We start from the raw sequence: 12,476 nt of genomic DNA on the forward strand, positions 1-12,476 counted from the left end.
TTTATATGGTGCAGACACACCTTCTTGTGTGTCTCTGTATATTTTAAAGCTAACACATTCTGGAAACAATGACATGATTGCTCGTAGAAATCTTCAAACAAATTTTTGTTTCTTGATGAAACCAATTTTTTTTTAATAAAAAGAGTAAATTTTCTTTCCTCTCATTGAAATGCAACATTATCTAATCTTGGAAGGAGAAAAAAGAACAAACGGCTTACATTTATATAGCGCCTTTCACGACCTCAGGACGTCCCAAAACGCTTTACAGCCAATGAAGAACTTTTTGAAGTGTAGTCGCTGTTGTAATGTAGGAAAACGCGGCAGCCAGTTTGCGCACAGCAAGCTCCCACAAACAGTAATGTGATAATGACCAGATAATCTGTTTTAGTGATGTTAGTTGAGTAATAAATATTGGCCCAGGACACTGGGGATCTTTTATGTCCATCTGAGGGGACAGACGGGGCCTCGGTTCAATATCTCATCCGAAAGACGGCACCTCCGACAGTGCAACACTCCCTCAGTACTGCACTGGGAGTGTGAGCCTGGATTTTGTGCTCAAGTCTCTGGAGTGGGACTCGAACCCACGACCTTCGAGAAAGGGGGACTTGGCCTACTTTTAGGCCTCTACTAATGTTGGTCTTTAAAGGAGAATCCGTTAGGTTTGTGAGAGGCATGCTGGGGGGATTTGAGCTGGGACTTTGACACCCGTATATATGTGCGTGTGGGCGGAGAGGGAGTGCGCAGCCACAACACTTTGCCACACCCCTGGCAGTAAGGCCAAGATTAGTCGCATGCCACTCTGAAAAGCACAAGCAGGAATCTGCATCTTACCACACTATGGCACAGCCCACTGGGGAGAATTCACGGAATAAAAATAAAAATACAACGTGTCAAATATAGTACAGAATTACAAATACTGTAGGACGCAAACAGAAATTTCGAAATACTAAAGAGCAAATCCTCGGAACAAAACTTTCAAATTAAAAAATGAAACCATAAATAATTCTCACAGTTAAGGAAAAAAATCCCTTTTGGTGTTAACACTAACTGGAACATAAAAGACTATTGAATTTGCTTTAAGGAGGTTAGAAAGCATCTTACCTTCAACATAAGTCGGAAAGGAGGCCAAACTTTTTCTTGACTGAAAATAAGACAAACACGGCTTCAGGCACCACACTACATGCTCTGAGCAAACAATCGTGTCTTTTATTACCAAAAGTGTTTTAATCCAACGTACTGATAACACTTCATGCAGTATTATAAATCCAATTGGTTTCATAGACTGGAAACTTGCAGAGCAAGAGGCGTTTTCAAAATTTGTACCATACTGACAGTGTGATTGGAGCTATTTGTTTTTTTTCCGAGAACTAACTGGTTGAATAATTGGTCCTGGATAAAGTACATGGTCTGCTAAAGGTTTATCAAAGCTTGTGGTTTTGAAAAGTGCAGCTTATTGATGATTCAATGAAACTAAAATAGGAATGGAAATACAATACGTGAACAAAGAGTAAAAAAAACCCTTTTAAAATGTAATTATTTTGTTGATAAATAAGGACAGTGAAAAATAAATTAAATATGAAATACATGGCAACCAGATGACATGGATTTAAGGTAATTGGCAAAAGAGCCAGGGGGCAGATGAGGAGAATTTTTTTTCCCCGCAGTGAGTTGTTATGATCTGGAATGCGCTGCCTGAAAGGGTGGTGGAAGCAGATTCAATAATAACTTTCAAAAGGGAATTGGATAAATACTTAGAGGAGAAATTTACAGGGCTATGGGGAAAGAGCGGGGGAGTGGGACTAATTAAATAGCTCTGATAAAGAGCCTACACAGGCACGATGGGCCGAATGGCCTCCTTCCGTGCTGTAAGATTCTATGATTCTATGTTCTTTCTATTCAGAACCTTACCAGATATAAATTTAGCAATTTAGCAACTACCTGGACAAAACATTTGAAAAGGTTCTGCCATCCCTTCAACTAGCAATCCTTTTGATGTGAGTTTTAGGCAATGTGCCAAAAGTTAGCATTCTGAAATATTCAGTTCATTCACTGTAAAAATGTTACGAATTAGATTCAGGTGTGGGCTCTTTAAAATGACAGATCAGTTAGGGACAGCTGTTATAAACTGGAAAGCCCGGTGAAGGATAGAATACCAGAGCCTGGTCTTCAGTTGCTTCCAAGCCTTTATTCACAGAGATCCACATTACCCCCTCCACACCCTAGATAAGCTCTCATATAAATGGATACAAGAGAGTCCCCAATTGATACGCCCCACCTGAATACAAATAATACTAACTGATATAAATCATATGGATACAATTAACATCAGCAAGATTAGAGTATTTTTGAAACATTAAGGAATCTGTAGTGTACTAGGGTGGCGAGCAACGTTTGTTATGGAATTTGAGTGACCGTTCATCGCCCGCAAACTTGGACTCTGGTAACAGATAATGTAACAAGATAACAGTCAATAAAACTCAAAATAAAAACCATAACACCGCCCAGTAAAATCTCTCATTTATGGGTCCACATTTGGAACATTAATCCAAAGGTCATAAAACGTCCAACAAAGTTAAATTCAAGGGCCTATGGGCCATAAGCTAAAACTTGCTGACTTAAGTGAATCGTAGAAGTCACAAATGTGACCATATGTGGGCAATGAAATGTGTATTAAAGAAGGGGGCAAAGCTCCTGAAATCTGTCACTTCGGGAGAACAGGAGAAGTGTCCGAACCCAGCCCAGGTGTCCTGAGTGTGAGTGTGCAGTCGACTGCTTAATTGCAGTTTGTATTACAAGAGGTCTGATAGACTCTTGTTAAACTGTCTTATAATGTAATGTCTAAGTTCGCATACTTTTGACTGATAAAGTAGTTTGTCGAACTGATGTCTCAGGAGTTAATTCGAACCGGAACTTATCACCAATTTACTAGTTCTTTTCTTGGTATGAACACATCCTTTCCTAAAGTCCCCTTTCTTTCCTATCAACCGTGCCTGAAAGGATGAGCTTCGGAGTGGGTCGAAGGGCCAATGCTGCTTGGAACTATCCATGGGAAGGACCTTTTTTTGCTGCAAAGATCTACTCTTTGGCCAGACTGGCGGTCCTGTCCCTCCCTGATCATGCAGCGAGGTGCCTCTTCAAGATTCCGGACTGATCCTTTCCTTCAGTTTGTCACCGCTCCTTACGGCAATCGATCACTTTTGAGATCGATGGCTGTTGGGAAAGAGCATTCTGGGCCCCACTCGTGCCTTTTGTTACAGCAAGTATACCTGCATCACGGAGGCAAGCTGTATGTTAGGCGTACGCTAGGCAGAACTGGTAGGAATTCCTGGTAGGGAACGTCATCCCACCATTCACAGTAACATCGGGATGAGAGCGGTGGGAGTAGACGGAAGAAATGGCCAACTAGCCTCCCATCAGAATTCTGTATTTGGCACAATAAGTAGTGTCAATGGGAGCAGAAAGTTGCTAAGGGACATTGAGAGATTAAGTGAGTGGGCAAAACTGTGGCAGATGGAGTTCACTATGGGGAAGTGTGAGGTCATCCACTTTGAGAAAGATGGATCAGGATAGAATGATGTGAGGCCAAGAGAGGAAGAAAGAAAAAAACGCTTTGGAGGGAGCACGCTGATATTTGTGCGTGCTGTAGCGTAACACTGCTCTCAAACCAGGGGAACAAAAAAAAAATCAAAACTGTCCTCTCTGGACGTGACATAACTTGGCCGTATTTACTCAACTGTACTTCAAGCCCATGTGTTGTTGAAATACAACTCCGTGCAAAAACTGGAAGGAAATGGGACAGCTGCCTCGTCTCTGCTCTATTATTGACACCTAGCTACAAATAGACGTGCTGTTGGTTTTGACTCAGCAATGTTGGCTAATGCAGCAGCAATATCACACTGTACCTGCAGGACCTGTACCTCAGTCAGCAATCTGCTTTGGGAATAAGGTAACAGGCTCATGCACAGAAGTACGCTGTGTTATCCAGCCTTCCTCTCTGGATCTGACATGCACCACTTTCACAGAAAAGAACGTACAAAGACCATTCACTCTGGGAAATAATTAAGGACAATTTTGTTCAAAGTTATTTTTGATTTAATTTACCTTTTAATGTATTTTGATTTACTTGGTGCACTTTCAGAGTTACATTCATTCATATTTTATTGCAAACTTGCAATTTAGATCTGTTCAATTTTGAGGTTATTAACAAGTTAAACAGGTAAACATTCCATCCGCATCATGTCCTTGTATTGAGTCTGCAAACGGTTATCTATTCTAGATGTCAATTCAAACTTTTACTGTAACTTGATACACAAAACAAGGTGGCATCTTGAAATAAATTGCAGTGCGCCATCATCTACAGGAGAACTTAGACAAGTTAGGGAAGTAGCAGGTATATAGGAGGGAAAACAGAATGCAATTATACCCCAAATGGTAACCTGCTCAATGTAATGGAGGAACAGAAAGGCTTAAGAATGCAATAAATACACAGGTCTCTAAAAGCAGATTGCAGGTAGAAAAATCCATTGGCTTATTGGTAACAAGAGGGCATAAATTTAGGATTAATATTAAAAGGTATAAAGGAGGTGGTTAGAAGAATTTGCTTCACAGAAAGGATTGTTAGAATATGGAACACATTAACTAAAATGGTTAATGAAACTGAGTCAGTTACAATATGTAAGAGGGAATTAACATTTGGAGAAAAAAAATATAGAAGGGGAAAGAGCAGGGAAATACTCGATACCTCATTGGAGCTAGCACTGTACAGACACAATGGGCCAAATGGCCTCCTTCTGGCACTGAAATTTTTACAATTCTACGATCTCTGATTGACAAGAGGCCTTATCGATCCACTGTTTACACATTATTACACAGGGAATAGCTTTGTTTACAGTCAGTGAAACTTGTAACTTGTTAAAACATCACTATCGAACAGATCTGAATCAAAGCTTTTTACAGAGAACCCTGTAATATTCCGGGTGCGGTTGATTTTTCAAAATGGATTGCGGGGGATGTAGCTTCAAGATTTGAGGATTGGAGTGGAACAAAGGTCGTGGATAACAATTCTGGTTCGAGGCTGCCTTAGTTAAACTGATGGGAGTTAATCATGGAATACTGAGCTGGTGGTCGCATATGTGACATCAATTAAAAAAAAAGTCTACTTAGCTTTCCAAGTCCAATTCAGAGAGACTGAGGTAATTTATAGATCATTCTGTTCATCACAATCTATAGAATTGTTGACGTGGAATATTGATTCATTCTCGAGATGTGGGCCTCGCTGGCAAGGCCAGCATTTATTGCCCATCCCTGTTGCCCTGTTGGATTTGATACAACTGAGTGACGTGCCAGGCCGCTTCGGAGGGCAGTTAAGAGTCAACCACGTTGGTGTGGGATAGGAGTCACATATAGGCCCAGATCGGGTAAGGACGGCAGGTTTCCTTCCCTAAAAAGGACATTAGTGAACCAGTTGGGTTTTTACGACAACCCAACAGAATATGAAGAATAACGGGCCACTTCCGTTATTATGTGGAAATAACAAGGTCAGAGTTTGCTTTTTTTCAGTATTTCAAGACCTTAATGATATCAGAAGAACGACTGCAAATGAAGCTGCTCTGAACAGAACTGTACATCAGACCCCTCGACCCAGTGTGCGATTGAAGAAGTATAAAAGCTTTGAAGAAAATTACTCAAGGGCCCTCTACCATAAAACGAAAGTGAAATACTTACTTGAACCTTTATTACAGAAGGCAACGATTAAAAAAAAAAGAAAGAAAATAGCATTAAATAGATGTGAAGCTCTTAGTACAAAATGTTTCTGGACAGTACACACTAAACATTACACTGTTTTTCATCAGCTCCCACAGGTCCTCTATTATTTCCCCAGCCACTGTACCATCGTGCTTTTATCCTCAGTATAACATTTCCAGTCACTTGATTTTCTCACATTAGAAGCAAATGTGCAATAGATGCATTTTAAGAAAACAAAATCATAAAACTACTGAACTAAAATTCTGAAATTCACAAGCAGCATCGACAGCAACTCATTTCAAAGCAAAAGAAATCTTCTCACTTTTAGAACATCCAATTGTCCAAACCACAGTCGCCAAAACATTGACTTTTAACACATCCCCACAACAGCAGGGCCGGGCCCTGACTGGGGGCAGCGATTGTATCATATAGAAGGTAAGTGTCTTCATAGATAACACTTGGTCCGTGTGATCTCCTGGACTGATTTCGATCGCCTGGGGGGGTGGGGCGTGGAGGTTGGAGAGAGATTTTCCAGAGAATTTTCTCCCTTATTGGCCTTGGGGTTTTGCTCCGTTTTATTTGACTCTCCCAGGAGATTACATGGCTGGGGAGGTGGCAGGGGGGAGGAAGAGTCTAGACTTGATGCTCCTGGCATCAAGGTGTGTGGGGCAGGCTTGATAGACCAGCTGGTCTTTTCTTGCCCCTCAATTTCACATGCAACATAATTCCATGTGCCTGTTTAGAGTATTTTACAAATTTTGTTTGCATAGTACTAACCCAAATGCCCTGGTGGAACATGAAAGCAACAATAAAAACCTGCGGCAATACAGAAGTTATATGGGCTTCCCCGATGGTCCAGAGGTTTCAAATGCTTGTCTCTGAGCCAAGCAGACCAGGTGTGTCCCAGGTTTGATCTCTTCTCTGCTTGTCTCTGAGCCAAGCAGACCAGGTGTGTCCCAGGTTTGATCTCTGCTCTGTTCGGAGCTAGCTGATCTGCGCCAAGCAGCAGGAAGGGTGTGTGACCTCACGAAAGGGAAAAAAGTACTCACGAATTCTTGCTTCTGAGGATTGCCCTGGGACCCACCCTTACCAGAAAGTGTGTGTGTGTGTGTGTGTGTGTGTGCGCGCGCACACACACACACACGGCTGTTAACATCCTCCATCACTGATTAGCTTGCTGGCACACTCTGTGCAGGTCCACTCATCAATATAATGGCCACTTTGGGTGAGGCCATGCCATGAAGGGAGTCAATTCCTTCAGAAGGGGAGTGCGGGGGAGGAAGAAAATGGTGAGAAAAATTAATAAATTAACAAAGTTATATAATTGGGTACCAGCAGCAGTCCCAATACTGGTTGCTAGCCTTCTATCGTTTCCCTGGCTCTTACATTTTAACTTGATTACCACATACCATTAGCTAAAGTTGCCTATTTTTGCAATGCTTGGTCATGAGAAACGCTTTTAAGAATACCAATTCAACAAAAACAAACCCAAAGACAAATATCTGTGTGTATGGTGGCTCATGTGTGTTCAATGAAGAGAGAAATTTAATTTCATTTTTTGTTTTGTAAGGGATTGCTTTAAGCGCAGTTGTCTCATTGCATAAAACCCCAACAACTGCTTTCGAAGATTACACAGAATTCACAGCACAAAAACAGGCCATTCGGCCCAACTGGTCTATGCTGATGTTTATGCTCCACACGAGCCTCCTCCCTACTTCATCTCACCCTATCAGCATATCCTTCTATTTCTTTCGCCCTCATGTGTTTATCGAGCTTCCCCTTAAATGCATCTATACTATTCACCTCAACTACTCCATGTGGCAGCGAGTTCCACATTCTCACCACTCTCTGGGTAAAGAAATTTCTCTTGAATTCCCTATTAGATTCTGCAGGTAAAATCTTCACAGGAAAACAATATAGCTTGGGGGGGTCGGCGGGGCGGGGGAAAGAGTGATCGGGGGGGGTTCTGAAAATAAAATAAATTCAACGTTGCCAAGTACAGTTTGTACCTCTCGATTCGCTGATGTTTCTGCCGCATCATTGATGTCAGCCTGATGCTGCGTCATGGATGATTCTGCACCCCGGGGTGAAGAGGAACCAGGTGACGCAAATTGCTAAAAAGACAGGGGGGGAGAAAAAAACACATCACGCCCGAGGAAGCTTTCCGGTTGGTGCCTAAACACTTCGGGAAGCAATCTTGAAAACACAAAAATGATTCTATTGCATTAGAATATGTACTGGGGGGATAAAAAAAAGACAGTTGAATATATCTGTAAAACACCACCTGAAAACATACCATTTTGACAAATTGTGGTCAATTTTGGTTCAGATTTTATCCAATATCGTTGACATAAAACAGAATACTTCACAAACCCAGCCTTTTTTTTTGATGCCTCGATTTTAATATTTGTGAACAGAATCAGTTTCTCGTCTGTTAGCGACTTCCTTGAAATCATTCAGGATACGACCAGATCAATAGAAGCAAGAAAAAAATATCAAACAGCAAGATCAAAATAAGGAAAATGCTCAGTTACTGCTAGCCCCCTTCTAACCTTAACTGGAGTAGGTCTCAAAAATAGCATCATTAGGAAATGAAAAATCACACATACAAAAGTATCTAAAATCTGCAATGCTACAAAGTGATGTTGAAAAGCCTTCTGATCCTGACAGTCTGACAAACCTCTTCATCTCGATAATCGACTTGAAACATCCAGAAGTTTTCCATTTTTTTTTTACAGTCGAATAAGTCCCTTTCTCTTTGCCCCTAAATGTCTTGCCTTTTGCTGCTCTTGCCCTCGTTTCGATTGAAGTGTATACCGTACCGGGACCAGCAAAGAGTTATCTGGTGTCACAGTGCGCTTAGATACGATAGGGTGACTTGTAATGGGATATGGCTAACCTGTCAGGTTTCATATCAACAAGGTTTCACCACTCAGACATTAACCCTGTACATACTTCCGATGCCTGTGCAGCCTTCAAAAAAAAAGCAAAGCAATTTCCATTAGACAATATATCATTATATGAGCAAATTAGCCACACTTATTTCATTCACTGTTTACATTAACAACAACTTGCATTTATATAGCGCCTTTAACGCAGTAAAACGTCCTAAAGCACTGCTTAATAATGATGTTCAAGGATTGCTATTTTCAGAAGGAACTTGATCTCCATTTTTTAAAAATATAAGCAGGCGTAATTTTGACATTGATGGAAGGCAATCGACTTAATAATATTGAGAGACCCAAAGAAGGTTTACAGCACAGGAGCAGGCCATTCAGTCCATCATATCTCTACCAGCTCTTTGCTGGTGCAATCCAAAACTAATCCCACTGCTCGATGCTCTCCACTTAACCCTGTATCTTCCCCTGCTTCAACTATTTACCCAATCTTGCCTTATAAGATACAATATTCTCTGCCTCGATCACTCCCTCCGGCAAACCATTCCCTGCTTATATATGCGATGAAACAGAGCAGCATCTTGGCATCCTATCTACAGCAGTAAAAGACCACGGTTTTCAAAGTGCTGCATTGCAATCAATCCTTCACAGTATTCTTTCACATACTGAATGCGAACTTTTAGATATTTGGGTTGAAGCTGATTTAAAAAAAAACAAGGGGAACAATTCATAGAATCATACAGCACAGAAGGAGGCCATTCGGCCCATCATGCCACTGCCGGCTCTTTGAAAGAGCTATCCAATACCCCCGCTCTTTCCCCATAGCCCTGCAACTTTTTCCTTTTCAAGTACTTATCCAATTCTCTTTTGAAAGTTACAATTGAAACTGCTTCCACCGCCCTTTCAGGCAGTGCATTCCAGATCATAACAATTTGCTGCATAAAAAAAACTCTCCTCATCTCCCCACCCTGGCCTTTTTGCCAATTATCTTAAATCTGTGTCCTCTGGTTACCGACCCTCCTGCCACTGGAAAGAGATTCTCTTTATTTACTCTAACAAAACCCCTCATTGTTTTCAACACCTCTATTAAATCTCCCCTTAACCTTCTCTCCTTGAAGGAGAGCAAGCCCAGCTTCTCCAATCTCTCCAAATACTTCTTTAACAGATTTATTCCCTCCCTCACTGGGTTCGGCTTTCTCCAGATAAATCGGGCCTACTGAACACCAAGCCTTCCCATTTCTAATCACAATATTACCAACTCTTCTCCAACATTGGCCTCTAGATGCTGATGGTAGGTTACACACAAAGAATGATACCGGGGCTAAAAGGGTTAAATTATGAGGACAAGTTGCATAGACTAGGCTTGTATTCCCTCGAATATAGAAGATTAAAGGATGATCTAATTGAGGTGTTTAAGATGATTAAAGGATTTGATAGGGTAGATAGAGAGAAACTATTTCCTCTGGTGGGGGAGTCCAGAACAAGGGGGCAGAACCTTAAAATTAGAGCTGGGCCGTTCAGGGGTGATGTCAGGAAGCATTTCTTCACACAAAGGGTAGTGGAAATCTGGAACTCTCTCCCCCAAAAAGCTGTTGAGGCTGGGGGTCAATTGAAAATTTCAAAACTGAGATTGATAGATTTTTCTAGGTAAGGGTATTAAGGGTTACAGAACCAAGGCGGGTAGATGGAGTTCAGCTACAGATCAGCCATGATCTAACTGAATGGCGGAACAGGCTCGAGGGGCTGAATGGCCTCCTCCTGTTCCTATGCTCCTAAGTTAAATTTTTATTTATTCTGTTCTGCTATACTTAAATCAGCTGAACTACAGAAATAAAAAGGCATAATTTAAAGCCAGCATTTCTGAAGATATTAATTTCCAAGTGGGTGAAAAGGGGACTAAAGAAAAAAAATCGCAGCCCTTAGTGGGTTAAACTTGGGTTCTATAATTGAATATAGCAAGGTGTGCAAAACTCATCCATTTACTTTATTAATAATGTATGAAGAGTTGAGCTCACAGGACAGTTCTCATTTCTAGAATCTGCCACTCAGCCTCTCTCAAAGAAAGACCATTACAGTTCCCCTCCCCTTTCAAACTCGATTTAATTCACTGGAAAACGGCCAACGTAACAGACTGAATTTTTGGTTTTAACAAACATTAGAACAAGGATCCCTCACATCCTGTGGCCTAAGGGTTGACTGCATTTAATTCCATCCCACTATACTCTGATAACAGATACCTACTCAATTATTTAAAGTACAGCTCAATCAGTAATCGTCTTGAATTAAACAAAGGCTGGAAAAAGTACAGGACAAAGACCAGGATCAATTGAGGAAACATTTTAATATAATCTAGCAGCCGGTAAATAATTTCTGACAACCCTACTAACTAATTTTTAAGAACAAACTATTCAAATAGATTATGCACTCCTGGATAAAACCCTATGGTTGCCGTATCTTTTTGAGAATTCACAGGAAAAATTCCCTAGCACATCCCCTGTATATGTTTCCTAATAAACAAAAAGTCACTCAAATAAATTAACTAAACACACAGTCAAGGATCAGTCTTAACAGCATTCTAAAGAGAGGCTTTGAAACCTGTTGAGAGTCCAGCCTAGTCAAAGAAATGTCACATCTCAACATCTAACCCCTAAAAGAATATGACTATGATTCTGGCCATTGTGTGTAGTGAGCTAAAAAGAACGCAAATATTATTTTTTCTTTAAAAGTTGACTAAATCAAGTTCTTAAGTAGATCGGCGGAATAGGCAATGCATTCACAAATGCACAAGGTTAAGGATACGTAGGAATATTCCGTTAGATTGAATCATAGAAAGGATACAGCATGGAAGGAGGCCATTTGGCGCATCGAATCTGTGCCGGCTCTATGCAAGAGCAATCCAGCTATTCCCACTCCCCTGCCCTATCCCCGTAGCCCTGCAAATTTTTTCCTTTCAAGTACTTATCCAGTTCCCTTTTGAAGGCCATGATTGAATCTGCCTCCCCTCAGGCAGTGCATTCCAGATCTTCACCACTTGCTGTGTAAAAAAAGTTTTTTCTCATGTCACCTTTGGTTCTTTTGTCAATCACCTTAAACCTCTGGTTCTTAACCCTTCCGCCAATGAGAACAGTTTCTCTCTACCTAAACTGTCTAGACCCTTCATGATTTTGAATACTTCTTTCAAATCTCCTCGCAACCTTCTCTGTTCCAAGGAGAACAACCCCAGCTTCTCCAGTCTATCCACGTAACTAAAGTCCCTCATCCCTGGAATCATTCTCGTAAATCTCTTCTGCACCCTCTCTAAGGCCTTCACATCTTTCCTAAAGCGCAGTGCCCAGAAATGGACACAATACTCCAGCTATGGTCAAACCAATGTTTTATAAAGGTTCATCATGACTTCCTTACTTTTGTACTCTAGGCCTCTATTTATAAAGCCCAGGATCCTGTATTCTTCTTTAACCACTTTCTCAACCTGCCCTGCCACCTTCAACAATGTGTGCTCATATACTCCCAGATCTCTCTGTTCCTTTTAGAGTTGTGCCCTTTAGTTTATTTTGCTTCTCCTCGTTCTTCCTATCGAAATGTATCACTTTGCATTTTTCTGCGTTAAATTTCATCTGCCACGTGTCTGCCCATTCCACCAGCCTGTCCATGTCCTCTTGAAGTCTATCACTATCCTTCTCACTGTTCACTAAACTTCCAAATTTCGTGTCATCTGCAAATTTTGAAATTGTGCCCTGTACACCCAAGTCCAAGTCATTAATATATATCAAGGAAAGCAGTGGTCCCAGCACTGATCCTGGGGAACACCACTGTACACCTCCCTCCAGTCCGAAA

General features: G+C 41.2%; 1 protein-coding gene across 1 annotated transcript in view; it reads right to left on the reverse strand.

Annotated features, from left to right (window-relative positions):
• Positions 1-12,476, reverse strand: part of LOC137320668 (amyloid-beta A4 precursor protein-binding family A member 1-like) — a 133,236-nt gene that overhangs the window by 52,910 nt on the left and 67,850 nt on the right. Inside the window, exons 4-5 of the mRNA XM_067982346.1 lie at positions 7,755-7,859; positions 1,102-1,141 (exon numbers count right to left, since the gene is read on the reverse strand). Coding sequence (XP_067838447.1) covers positions 1,102-1,141; positions 7,755-7,859 — 145 coding nt within the window. The remainder of the gene's footprint in view (positions 1-1,101; positions 1,142-7,754; positions 7,860-12,476) is intronic.

The sequence above is a fragment of the Heptranchias perlo genome, chromosome 4, assembly GCF_035084215.1.
Source record: "Heptranchias perlo isolate sHepPer1 chromosome 4, sHepPer1.hap1, whole genome shotgun sequence".
NCBI lineage: Eukaryota > Metazoa > Chordata > Chondrichthyes > Hexanchiformes > Hexanchidae > Heptranchias > Heptranchias perlo.